The 20,247-nt window shown below is 37.2% G+C and overlaps 1 protein-coding gene across 1 annotated transcript; it reads right to left on the bottom strand.

Annotated features, from left to right (window-relative positions):
- Positions 1–1,104: 1,104 nt before the first annotated feature.
- Positions 1,105–19,796, bottom strand: LOC120634064 (cilia- and flagella-associated protein 206). Its single transcript, XM_039904460.1, has 11 exons — positions 19,484–19,796; positions 17,747–17,988; positions 16,921–17,098; positions 15,029–15,203; positions 13,078–13,270; positions 7,656–7,826; positions 5,703–5,950; positions 3,806–3,930; positions 2,897–3,006; positions 1,720–1,948; positions 1,105–1,193 (listed from the first exon to the last, which is right to left on the bottom strand). Exons 1-11 carry the CDS (start codon positions 19,689–19,691, stop codon positions 1,105–1,107), a joined length of 1,968 nt encoding a protein of 655 aa, XP_039760394.1. The 5' UTR covers positions 19,692–19,796.
- Positions 19,797–20,247: the final 451 nt, after the last annotated feature.

A 20,247-nucleotide genomic window follows, 5' to 3' on the forward strand; every position in this document is an offset into this window, starting at 1 on the left:
GGAACGAGATAGTGAGTTTGGAATCTTTTACATGTAGTAGTTCTACACCTAGATATCAGATTATTTCGCTCCTCCATAACAATATTCGTTATATGCTAAACAAAATGGGTAGTATTTCAAAATACTACCTATGTCTATCAGTGGCGTGCATATGGATTTTGAACAGGGTATGCATAAAGCAGGTACATGGCATACAATTGAAAAATTCTTCTCCAATACGAATGATATAAAATAATTTGGGTATGCTGTGCTTTTGTGCTTGTATAAAATGCACGCCACTGATGTCTATCTACCTACCTTACCTACACTTCTGCGTACCAAACCGTTTTAGGTACACCGAAATGTATGTAAGGTAGGTAGGTTTTGTGCCGCTTTCGCCCAACGGCTTCCTGCGACTCGTTTGTTTCGTCTGTCCAACGCATCAGCACTATCTAACCGGCATTAATTCAATATACTTTCCCTCAAATCCATGAATCTGTTAGAAGGATACATAGGATGCAAACAAAGTAAAGCGATGAACAAACATGATCTCTCTGATTTAATACTTAGCTCTTATTGTCCCAATCCTAAGGTTGCCTGGCAGAGATCGCTTATTTATTTATTAATTGTTAGGTACACAAAACAGGTACATATATCATAACTAAAGGTAGATCTAAAAATAAGTAATAACCAGTTTTGTTCTTAGTTAAAACCCAGAGTATGTGCACACAACTTGGAATTAAATTGAACGAAAAGTAAAAATTAAATTAAAGTTGAAACAAAAAATTAAGACCAAAAATAATAATATATATATTTTATAAATCCCTAAAGTTATGTGGAATAGTGCTTACCAATTTGATTCTTAAAAATATTTATCCTTTTGTCCCTTCTAAGCGATAAGGCCGCCTTGTATTCTACTCGTCTTTGTGTTTCACTCTATACGCCCTTTATTTTCGTAACTGTGTAGGTAGTGGTGTACAAATAAAGAGTTTAAATAATTAAAAAATAAATGATTTTAAAAACGCTTGTTTGGTTCATGCAATCTTTTCAATTATATTATAGTATTATGAAAAATTAAGACAAAATTCGGAAACTACAATAATATTTATTTGTATCTAATTATTTTTACATCAAAGTATCAAGACATTCGACATCTTTGGTGTTCTTGTTATCTGGCGATACACACGGCCATTCGCATTCTGTGAAGAGTTGAGCTGCGGAGAAAAAAAAAACTATTGAATTATTACTTTTCTTTTCTTAAGCGGTGAAAGCCCAGTTGGTTAAGGAGTTGGACTTTAATTTCAGGGTCCGAGTTCGAATCCCAGTACGCACCTCTTACTTATCTAAGTTATGTGCGTTTTAAGCAATTGAAATTTCTCTTGCTTGAACGGTGAAGTAAAACATGGCGAGGAAACCTGATTGCCTGAGGGTATTTAAAAAAAACAAGGAAAATATAAACATTTTTGATTGTTTTTGTGCAGCTGTGTCACGACTTGTCCTTTGTGACTTTGAAAAACTGTGTGGAGATTATAAAACTCAGCCATCCCATTGTTGGGGTAGATTCATTTTCTTAATTGTTGAAAATTATACTTATTTATTTTTTAGGATGTTATATCCTATCGTCTATCTGCCTAACTAGCAAGTACCTATTTGTTTTAACTAGCTAGGTTTCTACGCGAAATCGTACCGGAACGCTAAATCGCTTAGCGCCACGTCTCTGCCGGTAGAGTGGTAACCTACCTTTCTTCTTCTCCGCATGAATGCCCCATAACTTCATGGAATGCTGCCCGTAACCGATCTGTCCTCTCAAACCCCAGATGAACACGTCATGTGGATTGGTGTTGACCCCCGCATCCCTCTTCGTTTGGAGGCTCTTGTCCCGCGGATGGACGGTTTGGGTGTGCGTCTCTGAACGCAAGTGGCTATAGTTGGTCTGAGTCGAGTGGGTCTGGCACTTCACTATGGTGGCCTGAAAGATAACAGAAAATAGTTGTACGTTCGAAAATTTCGGTCTTAACTCACAAATAATGAAACGAGCTAATAAGAGTAATTGTATATCATTTTATAAACAATTACCAGATGAAATTCTTAAGATGTCTCTTAATAAGTTCAAAGTTTATATTAAACGTAAGCTTATAGAAAAATCCTATTATAATATTAAGGACTAGCGAACACGCGCGACTTCGTCCGCGAATAAGTCGACTTAAAAAAAAAACACGTCAATTATACCTATCCAAAAAACCACGTCAATCTAAAACCGTTGCGCGGATTTTGAAAGACAAATTGGGAAAAAATAGCGGTGTTATCCTGTAGAAGCTATTTGCTTTTCCGGGATAAAAAGAAGACTATGAGCTATACCAGACTATATTGTAGGTACCTTTGCCAAATGTTAGCCAAATCGGTTCATTCGTTGTGACGTTAAAGCGTATCAAACATCCATCCATCCATACACCTATTATATGCACAGAAATCTTCCAGTTGCAGTTTTATTATAAGTATAGATTATCTATATATATAAAAGAGAAAGTGTGTGGGTATGTTCCGTATAGGCTCCGAAACGGCTGGACCGATTTCAATGAAACTTTCAGGGAATCTCCGGATTGACCTGGCGAGTAATCCTGTAAAGTTTGGTGACGATCGGAGCACTCCTATTTTTGAACTGTCAAACTGTCAAATACAGCTTTTATTTACTAAGAATATATTCTATTGTTGGGTGTACTTGGGTGTAGGTAATGATCTTCACCCGCTCGAGAAGAGAATAGAAGAGAATGAATACGGAGAGAAATAAATGATTTAATATATTATGAGACTTAAATTAAAAATTTAATGATTTAAGTTTATTGTTTAAATAAAATAAAGCAAAATCTAGTCCGGCAAAGCGGGCTGGGTACGCTAGTTAAATTTACAAATAACAAACCAGTTGGCAAGCCCTTCTCTTCCACTCCCATAAGTTTGGCGTATAGTTCTTCTCGATGTAACTATCTATGGGATGAACTTCTGTCTGTACGTCTTTGTCGTATATTTGCTCTGCGGAATAAAACATCTGTCAACGTCATCATCAGTAAGTGAGTGGTTAAACGTAAGCTTATAGAAAAGTCCTATTATAGTATTAAGGACTAAATCAACGATAAAAATGCTTGGGTGTAAATTATTGCTCCAACCAGGTTGCTTCTTTAATAGTTTTAAGCGACAATGTGAGATGGTGATAACAAAAAAAACCGGCTAAGTTTGTTGTAGGCTTCTTCTTAGACCATTGCGCGTTTGGAACTCTCGTAGCTTTAGTTTTAAGCTGACGAATTTAGTTATCGCCCTCAACACACTTCTATGTTATATTTTACATGTAATGTACGCATCAAAAGTGTCATATATGTGCCTATTTGAATAAAGAAATATTTGACTTTGACTTTGACTTCGACTTTGACCACAAGAAACAGACCTCCTCTATCTTAGGAGATAATGATTCACGTTACTTTGTTATACTAATTATAGGAGCACTTTGAACACCTTTTTCATAGTAATAACTTAAAAAAAAGACTGGTACAGTCTCGTCTCCTATAGCGTAGTTTTAGAGCAATAACCCATCACGCTTTAAACCGACGGAATAACGTGTTCTCCGGGGCACGGGGGTGGACACTGCAAATTTCCTAACCCGGCAATAGAAATGTTGCTCTGGGCTACCCTAAGCTTTTGATGGGACTTCTATAGCCTATAGGTAGTTAGTTTTCAAGGGCAACGACTCTGCCTTTTTAATTCCCATGCAGCTCAAAATTATTCTCGACATAATAGTTGCTGTCCTGTCACCTTATGCGCTGTGCTATGTACTCACTCTTTGGAACGACCTTAACAACAAGATTCTCGATGTGCCTCAATCTGCTCATCTCCTCGGATATGTTCAATAGGTTAATAACGTGGGGGTTGTTTCTTGCGAAATTCATGACTTCGTTAATGTACCTTTGAAAGAAATTCATGACGTCGTTAATGTCCTTTAAAAGAAATTCATGACGTCGTTAATGTACCTATGAAAGAGATTCACAACTTCGTGCCTATACAGTCACGAAGTCATGAATTTATTTTCAATTTCTTTGATTTCTAATGATTCCATTAAAAGAAATATATGATCTCGTTAATGTACATTTGAAAAAAATCATCACCCAGTTATTGAACCATTAAAATTAGCAATTTGCAATTCAAAGGGGCAATAGCGCCAACATTTTGGGTACCATGCCCATAAGTGAACAGTTAGACGGCTTATATTTATTGTAAATGTTAATTTTAGTTTGTAATTATTAATACTTATACTTAAAGTCTGATCTGTGACTATATTTTGACTATACTATTAAAAGAAATTCATAAGTTGCTGGCTGAAACATAAAAAAAAACATCATGACTTCGTTACAGTCCCTTTGAAAAAAATTCATGACTTCGTAAAGAATAATGAAAAGAAATCCATGACTTTTCATTATTCTTTACGAACGATTCTGACGGCCGATTGGCGCAGTTTGCAGCGACCCTGCTATCTGAGCCCAAGGCCGTGGGTTCGATTCCCACTACTGGAAAATGTTTGTGTGATGAGCATGAATGTTTTTCAGTGTCTGGGTGTTTATATGTATATTCTAAGTATTTATGTATATTATTTATAAAAATATTCATCAGTCATCTTAGTACCCATAACACAAGCTACGCTCACTTTGGGGCTAGGTGGCGATGTGTGTATTGTCGTAGTATATTTATTATTATTATTATTCATGACTTCGTTAATGAACCATTGAAAGAAACTCATAAGTTCGTTAATGTATAATATACATAGAAACACAGAAATAAGCGACAGTAATTCCCCGGACGAGCTCTGTCATAAATACTCCTACTATTATTAGTACTAAATACTTGAACCCTAGTACGTAACATCATTTATTTATTTATTTAGGAAAATCACTAGCTAATACATTTTTTCTTGTCAAAGTTTCTACGTTGTGAGCTAAGTGAATGTTTAGCATATTAGAGGTTTTCACAACGCTTGCGAATAATTTCAAAATTAATTACATTTTCAAAAATAACTGCATTACAAAATAAATGTCTAAAAATTTTTTACTAATTAATAAGGTTTTACAATTTTCTTTAAATGAATTACTTATACTAGACTACATAAAATAAGTAATTAATTTAAAGGAAATTATATACAATTTTACAATAAACTACCAGTTCATATCTTGTAGATGTCTCTGAAAAAGTTTGTATTAAACGTAAGCTTATAGAAAAGTCCTATTATAGTATTAAGGACTACGTCAACGATAAAAATGCTTGGATGTAAATTATTGCTCTTCAGCTTGCTTCTTGATCGTTTTAAGTGACAATGTGAGATGGTGATAACAGAAAAAAATAACAACCGGCTAAGTTTGTTGTGGGCTTCTTCTTAGACCAGGGCGCGTTTGGAACCCTCGTAGCTTTAGTTTTAAGATGACGAATTTAGTTATCGCCATCAACTCACTTCTATGTCATATTTTACATGTAATGTACGCATCAAAAGTGCCATATATGTGCCTATTTGAATAAAGAAATATTTGACTTTGACTTTGACTATAAAATAGAATTAACATTAAATGTTAAACATCTAAGTCCAAGTTTATATCATAGTATAGGTGGGATAAACCGGTAGCCAGAAAGACATTCCAGAACTTTGCGGTGAGTTTTAAAACGGATAAATTAATGAGCAAACTTCGACTTGCCTCTGTGGTTCCTTATTGAACCGCGCCGCCATTTTGACACTGCAGAATCCGTATCTAGACCCTTGGGACTTGATTAAACCAACTTTCATGTTGCTGGGCACCAACGCACCAACACTGAGGCACAACGCACAGAAACCCAGAAACTTAACGTTCCGTTCACTTATTTCACTGAAACTGTCACGGCACAGGAACGTAAGTGAGCCAAGGGATAATCTTTCTCTCACGCTGACTGGCTCGCACATTCTTTCCTGTTATGGCAAAAATATTATCAGTTGTTTATTGGATCGTGTTGATATACCCGAAGTTGATATAAAGAAGCGGTGATAGCCCAGGACTTCCACTAACCTTTCCGGAGGCCGAGTTCGAATTCTAGCACGCACCTCTAACTTTTCTAAGTTACGTGCGTTTCAAGCAAACAAAATATCACTTGATTCAACGGTGAAGGAAAACATCGTGAGAGAACCTGCATGCCTGAGAGTTCTCCATAATGTGAAGTCCACCAATCCGCACTAGGCCAGCGTGGGGGACCACAGCCTAAATTTCTTCTCATTATGGAAGGAGACCCGTGCACTGTAGTGAGCCGGTAATACGTTGATAAGATTATGATGATGAACCGAAGTTCAGTGGCGTGCACTTCGTACATGCACGAAAGCACTGCATACCAAAATTATTTTATATAACTCGTATTGGAGGGGAATTTTTCCATTTTATGCCATCTACCTGCTTTATGCATACCCTGGTCGAAAACCCCGCGCACGCCACTGCCGAAGTTGTAATTATAATTATGTCATTTTTGACGGCCGACTGGCGCAGTGGGCAGCGACCCTGGTTTCAGAGTCCTAGGCCGTGGGTTCGATTCCCACAAGTGGAAAATGTTTGTGTGATGAACATGATTTTTTTCAGTCTCTGGGTGTTTATCTGTATATTATAAATATTTATTTGTATTACATTCATAAAGATATTCAACAGCTATCTTAGTACCCATAACACAAGCTACGCTTACTTTGGGGCTAGATGGCGATGTGTATATTTATTATTTATTTATTTATTTATTTTTGTAATCGTGTTTTTACCTACATTATATACAACATCAACATTTAAACGTTATTTTATTATTATTATAGCCTCTTTATTTCCATAATACATTTTTATCAATTACTAATACATTAAACAACAACGTGCAACGTGTACCGTGTAAAACCGAAACAATACTTCACAGGATTTAGAGGTACACCGTACATTGTGTACTGTATCTGAGACTTATCTGTGAAAACAAAACCTAATAGTTTCCACTGAAATAAATCGGATACAGACCTTACATCACATCATCATCAGATCAACCAATTGACGTCCACTGCTGGACATAGGTCTTTTGTAGGGCGTTCCAAACGCCCAACGATTCTGGGCCGCTTGTATCCAACGGCTCCCGACTCGTTTGATGTCGTCTGTCCACATGCTTGGGGGTCGACCAACGCTGCGTTTACCGGTGCGGGGTCGCCACTCCAACACCTTGGACCCCAACGTCCATCGGTTCTCCGAGCTATGTGCCCCGCCCATTGCCACTTCAACTTCGCGACTAACATCACATACAAAATTAAAAATTATGTGTCTCCTGTGACTCCTGTCACTTTTTTATGTAATACGCGTTGCGTAGCGTAGGTACTACGAGTTGCGTAGCGTAGGTAGTACGCGCGTGTCGGTCTTTTATCTTCAATAGGGTTGCCATAAGTAAGTAAACACTAAGAATGTTTAGAATTCGTTTGTATGGATAAATAAATATGCTCCTTTGGATTTTATATTTACACAGGATGATTCCTTATGAAATATACTTATGCATCCTTCAATATTATTTCGTAATTACGTTACACGTTGTATAAATTATGTATGGCCCAATATGCACGACCATATTGGGCCATATTTCTGACTGTGAAATCAAGTCGCAAATTTTAATACCTGATCGGTTACCACGCTCTTTCCTTCGAGCATTTTTTCTATGAGCGCGTAGGGTACCTTCATCTGCTCTTTGATGTTCGCCAGCACGGTCATGAGGCGGTTGACTGTTGAGAGCAGGAACATCACGTCCTGCATTGACCGCCAAACACGCCAGAGCTTTTTGAAGAGCGGCTGAAATTATCATTAAAATCTATCATTGTTTAGAGATTTAACTAAGCTCCGGATGGCTGATACGTAAAATGTATTAACTCTCTTAAAAAATGTATAGCGGCCAAGATACAGACAAGGCACAAAAAAAATAAAGTTTTGGTATCGATTATAGCGAGCCCTCTAAAAAAAATTCACAAAATACACAATCTGACTTAAAAAAAATCTCACTTGCTCGCTCGCAATCGAAGACTCGTTTTCGCATATCAAACTACGAGTGTATCGTTAAAGTCAAAGGGGCCTTATTGTTCTGTTTGAGTCTTAAATCGCGTACTTCGGATTTCATTTCAGTGCAAATTTGAGTTTTTATTCCATGCATATAAAATATATTTTACTCCGTTGTTTAAGTATTTACATACTCGGAAACGACTCCTCGATTGCGAGCGAGAAAATGCAGTACGAAAGTCGCTTTTTTTAAATTGCACTACAAGTAATCTCACCTGCTGGTGGTGATGCAGCCTAAGTTTTGTGAAATGTTTTTTTTCTATAGACATCGCCTAAATTATAAGCATTCCATTTAGGCGATGCCTAGTGTGAGGATGGGTTAATAATAAATATTGTATGAGGTGCATAGTTATAAGAATAAAGTCAGTACATGCCTAACGCTGGTGTATCATTGACACGTCCTTACATGGCGCAGTCGGGAAATTAACATTAAAGTAGAAAACTCTGGAAACATGGAAAGTATATTGACGCCGCCGTCTTCGTTTTGTTTTGACAAAAATGCATCGGACGCAAATAACATTCATGACAAATGGATCAAGTGGAAAAGAAGTTATGAAATATACAGTAAAGCGTGTGAAATAAATAAAAAATCATTGGAAATACAGGTGAACATTTTATTGCACGTGGTGGGTGAGCAGTGTCGAGAAATTTTAGATCAACTGCCAGAGAAATGCACGACTGTTGAAAACATATGGAAAAAGTTGGATGAACAATTCAAAACAAAAAGAAACGTAACGGTTGAACGTCATAGATTTTTTATTCGTGATCAACGTGACAACGAATCTATCGAGCAGTATGTGTTTGAGTTGGGAAAATTAGCTCAAAATTGTGAGTTTCGTGATTTGCACGACGAACTGATCAAAGATCGGCTGGTGTGTGGCGTTTCAAGTGCAGCCATTCGTGAACGGTTATTAAGAGAGGATGACCTGTCACTAAAAAAGGCGATGGATATTTGCCGTGCTGCCGTGGCATCCCGGACCTATTCGGAGAAGATTAAGCCTGAAAGAGAAGATATGCATAATGTTCATCAAGTAAAACAAATGCAAAATCACGTTGCACTTGTAAAGTCGAAGATATCATCGTCACGAGGACAAATAAGAAGCCAGGTACCCGACGACGCAGCGAAGTTCGAGCGATGGAGTGGAGGGCGCGGCGATCGCGCGGAGTCGCGTTCCTAGCGCGCTGTTGGGCCGCGCGAGCGCCCCCTGCCGACCAGAGGCCGTGGCGCGAGCCATTGGCGTTCGGTTGCGGGTTCGAATAATCAGTGTAGTTATTGTGGAATAGTGCATAAAAAGTTTGAGTGCCCAGCCTATGGCCAAAAGTGTGCGCGGTGTTTAAGGATGAATCATTTTGCCCGGGTTTGTGGGGTGAATTATATTGAGGACTCTGATGATAAGGTAATATATTCATTAAATAACAGTGATTGGAATCTTAGCTTAAATATTTGTGGCACGTTGATTAAATTTAAATTAGATACGGGGGCAGATGTTAATGTTTTACCGTTATATTATCTGAAAAAATTGCAAATACCACAGGATTGTTTATTAAAAACACACACGAGATTAAATGGTTATTCTGGTGCAAGCATATGCGTCGTAGGGAAGATATATTTAAATGTGATTTATAAAGTAAAGAATTATATGCTCGAATTTAAGATAGCTGATGTTCAGTCTGTACCGATATTAGGACGTTATGCTTGCACAGAACTAGACGTAGTGAGACGTGTCATGTCGATACAAACCGTTGATTGCAAACCGGATATTGTAACGAATTTTAAAGATGTGTTTCAAGGAATAGGGTGCTTACCGGGTCAATATAAAATACATTTAAAGGAGGGATCTATTCCTGTGGTGCATGCACCTAGAAAATTACCGTTTGCTTTAAAGGAGGATGTGAGGAAAAAGTTAGAGGAAATGCAAACTAAGAAAATTATTGCTAAGGTTGAAGGGCCGTCGGACTGGGTTAGCAGTATTACTGTGGTTAAAAAACCTAATGGCGATCTGCGTATATGCTTAGATCCCAAGGAACTAAATATGGTTATTAAACGGGAACATTTTAGACTGCCGACTTTGGATGAAATTCTATCGAGACTATCAGGGGCTAGGTATTTTAGTACGCTAGATGCTTCTTCAGGATTTTGGAATATCTTCTTAGATGCACAGAGTAGTTTGTACTGCACATTCAACACTCCTTTTGGTAGATACAAGTTCTTGCGAATGCCTTATGGAATTTGTTCAGCGTCAGAAGTCTTTCATAAAAAAATGATAGAAAATTTTGATGACATAGAAGGAGTGTGCATGTATATCGATGACTTGCTAATTTATGGTAGAAATAAAGAAGAACATGATGAAAGGTTAAGAAGAGTGTTAGAAAGATGTAGGAAAATTAATTTAAAATTAAATGAAAAGAAATGTAAGTTTGGTTTGGAAGAAATAAAATATTTAGGACACAGGATAACAAAAAATGGCCTGTATCCTGATGACAGTCATATCACGGCGATTACAAAAATGCCGATCCCTAATGATAAAAAGGATGTGGAAAGATTTTTAGGTTTAGTTAATTACATAGGTAATTTTATTCCTAATCTATCGGATAAGGTACTTCCATTACGAGAGTTATTAAGAAAAGAAACTGATTGGCACTGGAACGAAAGGCATGAGAAATGTTTTCGGGATATTAAGCATTGTTTGACTAGTCGCCCTGTGTTACAATATTATGATGTCAATAAACCAATAGTTATATCAGTAGATGCGAGTAAGAGTGGCTTGGGTGCGTGCTTGATGCAAAATAATTTACCGGTATGTTATGCGTCCAAGGCGCTAACTAAGGCTGAACAGAGATATGCACAAATTGAGAAAGAACTGTTTGCTTGTGTGTTTGCATGCGAGAAGTTTTATGCGTACATTTATGGGAAAACGAATGTTATTATTGAAACCGATCATAAGCCACTCATAAGTATAATAAAGAAACCAATTACAGATGCTCCTGGGCGTTTACAAAGAATGTTGTTACGCTTGCAACGCTATACATTTAAGTTAGTCTACAAGCCTGGCAAGCACCTTTATATTGCCGACGCATTATCGCGCGCTTATGAACCTGCCGAGACCGTTCACTCGAGTCAAGACAGTCTTTATGACGAGGTGTGTGCCGTCACGCGGGATGCGGCATCGGCGCTTACGCAATATTTTGAAAACGCACAGTTTGCTGCGTTACAAAAATCCACTGAGAATGATAGTGAATTAAAACAGCTGTCAAAGTACATTAAAAAGGGTTGGCCGGTCGAAAAAAATGCTGTGTTGGATATAGTGAAACCATATTGGAAATATAAGGAGGATTTGTCGTTTGCTTATGGTCTTATTTGGAAAAATGAAAGGGTTGTGGTACCCAAATCATTACGAAAAGAAATGTTAAGTAGAGTACATATTGGTCATATGGGGTTGGAAAAAACTAAGTTAAGGGCTAGAGAAACTATATTTTGGCCAGGCATTAATAATGACATAGTAAATGTAATAAATGATTGTGATGTTTGTCTCGCGCATAAGAAATTGAATCAAAAAGAAAAATTGCAGCCTCATGAAATTCCAGATAGTCCGTGGGTTAAAGTTGGCACTGACCTGTTCCAACTAAAGGGTGGCAATTATTTAATTATAGTAGATTACTATAGTAAATTTTTTGAAATAGTGGAACTACAGTATACTGATTCTATGCATATAATAACATGTTTAAAAAATATTTTTTGCCATTATGGAATTCCAACTGTGGTGATTTCTGATTGCGGGCCCCAATATAACTCAACTTTCTTTAAAGAGTTTGCCATGGAATGGGGATTCAAACATGTAACTTCCTCGCCTCACTATCCACAATCGAACGGACAAGTAGAACGTACTATTCAGACGGTAAAAAATATAATGATTAAAACTAAAGAAACGGGGTCTGATTACCGTTTAGCTATATTGGAATATTTAAATACACCATTATCGTTAGAGTTACCTTCGCCGGCAGAGTTACTACAGAGTAGGAAGTTAAGAAGCATTTTGCCCATATCAAAAAAATTGTTAAAGCCAAAAGTACACGAAAACATAAGACATAAATTATTAACTAGACAGGACGAACAAAAATTTTATTATGATCGGAATGCTAAAAACTTAAAAAAATTAATTGTAGGACAAAAAGTAAGGATTTATGATTTAAATATTAAAAGATGGATACCAGGTACAATAACCCGCGTTTTGAATAATAGATCGTATGAAGTTACAAATTCAAAAGGCAAAAAATTAGTTCGTAACAGGCGACATATTACGGTAGATAGGCCGGAAAGACAAGACACGCTTCACTATGGGTTTGAGTATGACGATATAGGCTTAAATAAAGATGTTAACGTAGAACCTTACCAAACTCAAAATATGCGTACAGGTACGATAGAGAATAATTATGTGTCTCGTTCTGGCAGGACAGTGAGGCCTCCGGATAGATGGGGGTTTACGTAACTACCAGTCTGGCTTGGAATAAGGAGCTTTATGGCGAAAATGTGCATAATATAATAGTTAAGAAAAATATTATTATATATGTGGTAAATTTGATATAAGTTCAATATTGAGTTTAAATTCATGGATAAAAAATAAGGTTATTGATGTAATAAGGTTAATGTGTTTATTGATTTTGTATTTTTACACTAGAATTTTGCTGAAAAAGTTTGTATGTAATGTAAATTTGTCTTTAAAATCTTTACGATTTAATTAATCTCAAATGCATTTTGTGATGAAATGATTATTTGATTGATTTGCAATTTAATTAATTTTGGAAAGAGCAAGGTGAGAGTGATTGTTAATTTTTAGTTTATTTTTAAGGGGAAAGATGTGAGGGTGGGTTAATAATAAATATTGTATGAGGTGCATAGTTATAAGAATAAAGTCAGTACATGCCTAACGCTGGTGTATCATTGACACGTCCTTACACCTAGGTTTAGTGAAAGCGCGCAATAATGACTCACAAAAACTGTGGCCACGGGCACAGCGGCCTTGTATTTCACAGCTGTGTGCGTTTCTTCTAGAACCATCTTTATCCTCTCCACATCTTGGGCGCCATTTTGCTCCATCGTCTCCACGTCGGCTAGGAGTTTGCGTATGTACACTTCGTATTGACGGTTGAAGGCTAACAGTTCGAAAATTTGGTTGTAGTCTTTTCTGGATAAAAAAATATTATTAGTCATCCTGCTTGCCTTAATACTGAGTATACATTTACATAAATAAATTTAATTTAATTTTATCTCATTCAATGTAGCTATCCTAAGTGCAATATGTTTTATTTTATTTATTTAGCCGGCTAGCTTGTTATTTTGACGACTTCATAAATTGCATTAAATATTAGATAGAATCAGGCGTAACTTTGCGGAATTCCATGATATATTATTATACGACGGCCGACTGGCGCAGTGGGCAGCGACCCTGCTTTCTGAGTTCTAGGCCGTGGGTTCGATTACTACAACTGGAAAATGTTTGTGTGATGAACATGATTGTTTTTAAGTGTCTGGGTGTTTATATGTATATTATAAGTATTAATGTGTATTATATTCATAAAAATATAAATCAGCTATCTTAGTACCCATAACACAAGATACGCTTACTTTGGGGCTAGATGGCGATGTGTGTATTGTCGTAGTATATAAAAAAAAATATAAAAATTAAGCTTAATTTGCTATACTCCGCGAAAATAAAAATCAAATCATCACTTTCGCTTCGAAACCGGATCATACATTCATTCGGAGGGTTAGAAGAGGGAAGAAGTTAGAAGAAATTATAAATAACACCATACAGTTTCTTCTGATTTTCTAAAACAATTTATGACGAATCAAGCTTAATTTGCGGAGCATAGCAAATAAAGCTTAATTTCCATTAATTGCTTTTAAATTGCTCGCTGTGTTTGTGACAGCGAGACGGACGGTCGGGCCCTTAAGAGACAGTGAATGAAAGAAAATAAAAAAAATATTAATGGTTATCACTTATGGTCAATTGGCGCCCGAGATGGGACCAAAATACGTAGTTATTTTAGAACTTCGCGGTGAGGCTAACAAGTTTCGTAAATGGAAATTGATCGGGTTGAGTGTTATTATGAGATGATATAGCGCTCATAACATTTGGATGAAATTAAAAAATTAACGTTCGTTTTTCGAATTTGCTAAACAGTATTGTTGCAATGCTGTATTCCGGTCTGAAGGGCTTGGTTGGTGTAACTACAGGCCACCTCGAATTGATGGACACAGGGCGGCATTGCAGCACGCCCTTGCACGCCCTGTGAAGTGCTACTCTGTTTATACTTAGGCGATGGTTTTCAGTTGAGCCATCTGCTCAGTACATATTTGAAAATTTAATTTGTGCCCATAAAAATGTAACAAAATTTTAAAAGAAAACGCACTGTAACAATATAAATGTTAGAAGCAAAATTTAACTCGTTGTGCAGTTTACTTGGCTACACATAATTGCAAATTCATTCAAGGGCAATTGTATATTATTTTATAACAAATTACCAAATGAAATCTTTGAGATGTCTCTCAATAAGTTCAAAGTTTACAGAAAAATCCTATTTTATATTACGAATTACTTGAACGATGAAAAGCTTGAGTGTGATGATTGGTTGATCTAGCTTAATAGCTTCATAGCTTAATATAAATAAACTGTGAGATGGTGATAACAAAAAAAAAATAATCCGGCTAAGTTTGTTGTGGGCTCTTCATAGACCAGGGCGCGTTTAGAACCCTCGTAGCTACAGGTTTAAGTTGGTGAACGAAGTTATCACCATCCCGTTTAAATTATGTAAACATATATGTATGAACGCTTCATAAGTGCCTGTGATAGGCCTACATGAATAAAGAAATTTTGAATTTGAATTTGCTTGGTCAATTAATACTATCAAACAAAAAACAAGCTATTTTCTGCGACACTTACTCAGTCAAGCCCGAGTTGGGCGGTACGTCAACGCCCACGATCCCTTCGTCTTCTTTGATCGTAATGGTATCAGCGATAGCCGTGGTGAGTGAATTCACTCTCTGCATGGCTGCTATGAGTGAATGCGAGAGAGACGCCATGCACGCTTTACCGGCGTCGATTATATTGAATGGCACTGAAACAATTCTTCAACCAATTACCGGCCGGCCCACTACAGGTCTTATCCCGAAATAGAATACAATACACACATCGCCATCTAGCCCCAAAGTAAGCGTAGCTTGTGTTATGGGTACTAAGATGACTGGTGAATATGTTTATGAATAGGTTATATAAATAGTTTTTTTTTTTTTTTTTAAATTCAAAATTTCTTTCTTCATGTAGGCCTATCACATACACTTATGAAGCGTTCGTACATATAATATGTTTACATAATTGGACGGGGATTGTGATAACTTCGTTCGCCAACTTAAACATAAAGCTGCGAGGTTTCCAAAGGCGCCCTGGTCTAGGAAGAGCCCACAACAAACTTAGCCGGGTACATTTTTTTTTGTTATCACCATCTCACAGTAAATTTTTATTAGGCTATGAAGTTAGAGCAATTCACATCCTAGTTTTTTTATCGTTTAAAGTTACAATAGGATCTTCCTGTAAGCTTACGTTTTATATAAACTTTGAACTTATTGAGAGACATCTCAAAGATTTCATTATAATATACATATAAACACCCAGACACTGAAAAACATTCATGTTAATCACACAAACATTTTCCAGTTGTGGTAATCGTAACCACGGCCTTAGGCACGGGACTTAGAAAGCAGGGTTTATAATTTCTTCAATCTTTATACTCCACGTCAAACAGATCTTCAACAATGTACCCTCCGGTTTCGGAGCGAAACATGCGTAGAGGATATTAAGTGAAATAAGGTATGCGTGCATTGAAAGTAATGTAAGCTTAATTTTCATAACATATCATGGAATTCCAAAGCAAAGTAACGCCTGCTTCGTACTACGTACTGGATATATTTTGGATTCCGGATTGGACTTCACACACCTTTGATAACGTCATGGAGAATCCTCAGCTATGTCATTTGTCATGTTTTCCTTTACCGTTAAAGCAAGTGATACATTATGCTGTTTTGGCACTACGAAAAGTTATATTGCATAAGTTAAAAACGCACTCAAAATGTACAGGTGAGTGCCAGGTATCGGTTCCCCAAAGGATATTGGCTAGGCTAGTCCACCAATCCGCACTGGGCCAGCGTGGTGGACAATTCTCATTGTGGGAGGAGACCCGTGCCCTTAATGGCGTGCATTTCGTATAAGCTCAAATGCACTGCGTATCCTTAAAATTTCATATAACTCGAATAAGACGAGGATTTTTCCCTTTTATATTATTTTCCAGCTTTATACCTACCCTGGTCAATCATCTTGAGCACGCCACTGCGTGCCCAATAGTGGGTCAGTAATGGGTTGATATGATGAGCTGCGGTAATCACCTAAGATCACGTGCCTTGTTCGCTTGTGGATAATATCCATTAAAAAAAGTAGTCTCCAGTAGGTATCTAATAACAAATATTAAGATGTTTTTCAGCGTCTCAGTATATTATATTTAGATTTTCGGATGGACACTTGCCGATAACCACCCGAGGGGTTGCCGTCACCGGGCGAGTGGGGCGAGCGCGAAAGCTCGCCATGAGATGAGCCCCAGGGCCCGACGACATCGGGGGGACGTTTATTATAAGTATTTATGTAAATTATTCATAAAAATATTCTTCAGTCATCTTAGTACCCATAACACAAGCTACGCTTACTTTTGAGCTAGATGGCGATTTATTTATTTTAATTAAAATGTAAAATTACTTTTAACAGTCGAAAAAACCAGATAGACTTACGATCAGGTATGCCTTCGCCGCCTTTTTTGCAGTCTCTGTTGAACAGCCGGACTCCAGAGGTGATCTGCATCAATTCGTTAAGCTGCGGAATTTTCTCCGATCTAGGTAGAGTCACGAACACTTTGAGGTCGTCCAGTGAAAACACGCTTTCCAATGCTGCCATCCCTTCTTTTAACGTCTAGAATATAAAACTAAATTTAAAAAGTAGCAGAGCGAGTAGCTTCTGGGACGCCTAAAAGTCCACAACACAAATTCAAATTACGTACATCATCATCATTTCAACCAATTCACGTCCACTGACGTAGGTCTTTTGTAGGGAGTATCACAATACACGGTCCTTTGCCGCTTGCCTCCAGCGGATTCCAGGGTGGGGTGTAAGTGGAAGGAAGTACCAGTCAGTCTCCCAAAATGCCAACCTCACCTGCACGTGGTGCACCCTGCCGTCTAGCCGACGAGGCTCTGGCGACCGACAAGTGGCGGTATAACCACTTCAAATTGGCTAGACTGAATGAATGGCACAGACCGGTGTCGGACAGCAGCGTCGCCGGTGCGATCAGTCTAGCCCTGCGATGACCTACCCGCCTGCCCAGCGTGGTCTTTACCGGGCAAATCTTTGTGTGGATGGAGAAAAGAAAGCCACATCCCCTAGTCCCTGGGAAATTACATACACACTTACATAATTTTTGCCCCCTTGCGAAGCCCGGGCGGGTCGCTAGTTTATAATTAGGATAAAATCCGCATCCGCTTTGTTTTGATAGGCGTTTTTTAAGTCCAGCAGTGGAATGTTGACTATCGATGAGGTGGGTTCTTTGAAACCTAAACTTACCACGATGGAGCCAGGGTTCCCAAGACCGCTGGACAGTATGATGTAAATGGATATCTTCCTGAACAGTTTCTTGTACGCCTGTTCGTCTTCTAGCTCCGGATCGTCATCCAGTATCTCGCTGAGCAGGGGCCGTAGACACTGCTCTATGGACTCCTGGTGTCTCTCGACTAGGGTCGGGAGTTTTTCGTAGTTGGTCAGCATCGTGTATTGCAGTTTTAGGGTGTTTATTGATGTTTCGCTGCCTGTGGATAATCTTTTCCACTTTATAAGGGTTCCGTACCCAAAAAGTAAAACGAGAGACTAAAGCTGACACTTGGCTGGCTGTTCGTCTGTCACCAAGCTGTACCTATCTCATGAACCGTGATAGTTAGTCAGTTGAAATTTTCACAGAGGATGTAATTCTGTTGCTGATATAGCTACCTATATAAAAATTTAAAAAATAGCAAAATAGAATGAATTTGAATGGGGGCTCCCATTTTTATTTTTATACTTGATAGACTTGCGCTTGACAACTATCTACTCTGATATAATAAAATTTTCAGTGTATTAAAATACCTTTGTTCTATTGTTAGTGCCGCATTTTCTACAAACGTAGAATAATTTCGTAGATTTTTGCCGTTTTTATAGAAACCTTTCGAAGCAACAAGCTTCTTCGCAAGAATAAATATAAATTAATAATAGTGTGAATAAAAAAAAAATATTTTGTTTAAAAAAAAGCGTGGGGTGCTTTTTAAGATATTATCAAAATGATAATCACTCTACTCATATCTGTCAATAAAATATTTATAACTATTCACACCATGCACCCCACGCTTTTTTACAATAAAATATATATTTTTTTATATATACTATTATTAATTTATATTTATTGAAATTTTTTACACTATTCTTAATTTAAATTTATTAAAATTTATTTTCAATTCTTTAGTTCGTTTTAGTTTTTTTAAACTATTATTTATTAGTACTTAGTAGCAGAACTTTTTGTGATAGAACTCGTCCGGGGAAGTTCTACCGCCATTTTCATTTCTGGCACCAAGCGGGCAGGCAGTTATTACAGGGTACGTGTGGCTTAACACCTACACCTCATATTACCACAACGGTGGACGCAGGGCGATACTTTGCGGGGCGTATATCTCGCATACCCTGCGAAGTGTTTCTCTGTTATAGGCGGTGGGTTTCCAACACTGACCTTTATTATACCTACTATAGTACGCTATTAGAGGTCAGTGGTTTCCACTAACCATCAATCCATCTGCATGCCGCTTGGTCCGTCAATTATTTCAACAACAAAACAAACAACAACAGGACAAGATCTACTCTATAGTATACAACGTGTAACAGAATTACTAAATAATATTGAAGGATGCATTTATATATTTCATATGGAATCACCTTGTAAAAATATTAAATCCAAAGAAGCATATATAACGAATTAAAATAATTCGTGTTTACTTATGACATATTTGAAGATAAAAGACCGACATGTGCATAGTACCTACGCTACGCGACGCGTACCTAATAAAGTGACAGATGTCACAAGATATCAATTTTGCATGTGATGTTAGGACTGTATCTGATTTCTTTCTGTAAGAACTATGGCAGTATTTAACTCAAAAACCATTAGGTTGTAGGTTTCAGACAGTACATAATGTACCTCTAAAGCCTGTGAAGTATTATATCGGTTTTCATTTACAATTTGTATATCCTAGTCGTATGTCCATAATATAAAGAACTCACCAGTAAGCATGGTAACACACTCTTTGACAAAAAACTCCAAATTGCTTCTACATATAGTTTTCGTGAACAGCTTGCCGTATTTCGGGTTCAGCAGAAGTAAATCTATCAAATAAATTACAAATTCTGGATCCACGATAACGTTCTCGCTTAGGCAATTCCTGGATATTTCATTTGCCATATTTTTGACTACATTTTCATTGCACGCCATTATTATTAGATGTTATTATAAATACGTTTGCCAAAATATTACAATGTTTATTATATTAAATCATTACAAAAATGTATTGAAAAAACTTGAAACAATAATCTTCATAGAAACTTGGATTGTCAACAGTAGACAATACATCCAAAGAGGATAAATCAATGTTACTTTAACAAATGCTTGAAGTTTTCTGTGATAAATCATTGATTAATAGATACTAAATGATAAGTAATACCCGCTCCTTATTGGCTCAACACATTGTTTAAAAAAAACTGGTCAAAATTCCAATTACAACGATTGCGTCAATCGTAATGCATCAATAATGTTTCTATTTAAGTAAAGTTTTCGTAAAGTCCAAGATAAACACCGTTAAGTCAATGTTGTCATGGTAACATGGCGCACAGGGTTGACCATGATTTTGGAACAAAATCTAGGATAAAATTCAGATCTGCAAAATAATGCAGTAATGTTTTGTATTGGATAGAAGCAGGCGTTACTATGAAAATTACTTTGCTATACTCCGCGAGAACCTGTATGGTGTAATTTATAATTTCTTCAATCC

Source organism: Pararge aegeria, chromosome 23 (genome assembly GCF_905163445.1).
Source record: "Pararge aegeria chromosome 23, ilParAegt1.1, whole genome shotgun sequence".
Classification (NCBI taxonomy): domain Eukaryota; kingdom Metazoa; phylum Arthropoda; class Insecta; order Lepidoptera; family Nymphalidae; genus Pararge; species Pararge aegeria.

Coding starts and splice junctions, on each gene's coding strand:
- LOC120634064 (XM_039904460.1), bottom strand. CDS start 19,691: ATGGCGTGCAATGAAAATGTAGTCAAAAATATGGCAAATGAAATATCC. Junction 7,827..13,077: donor TGCCCGTGGCCACAGTTTTT/GTGAGTCATTAT, acceptor TGATAATTTCAG/CCGCTCTTCAAAAAGCTCTG. Junction 1,194..1,719: donor TCATGCGGAGAAGAAGAAAG/GTAGGTTACCAC, acceptor TTTTCTCCGCAG/CTCAACTCTTCACAGAATGC.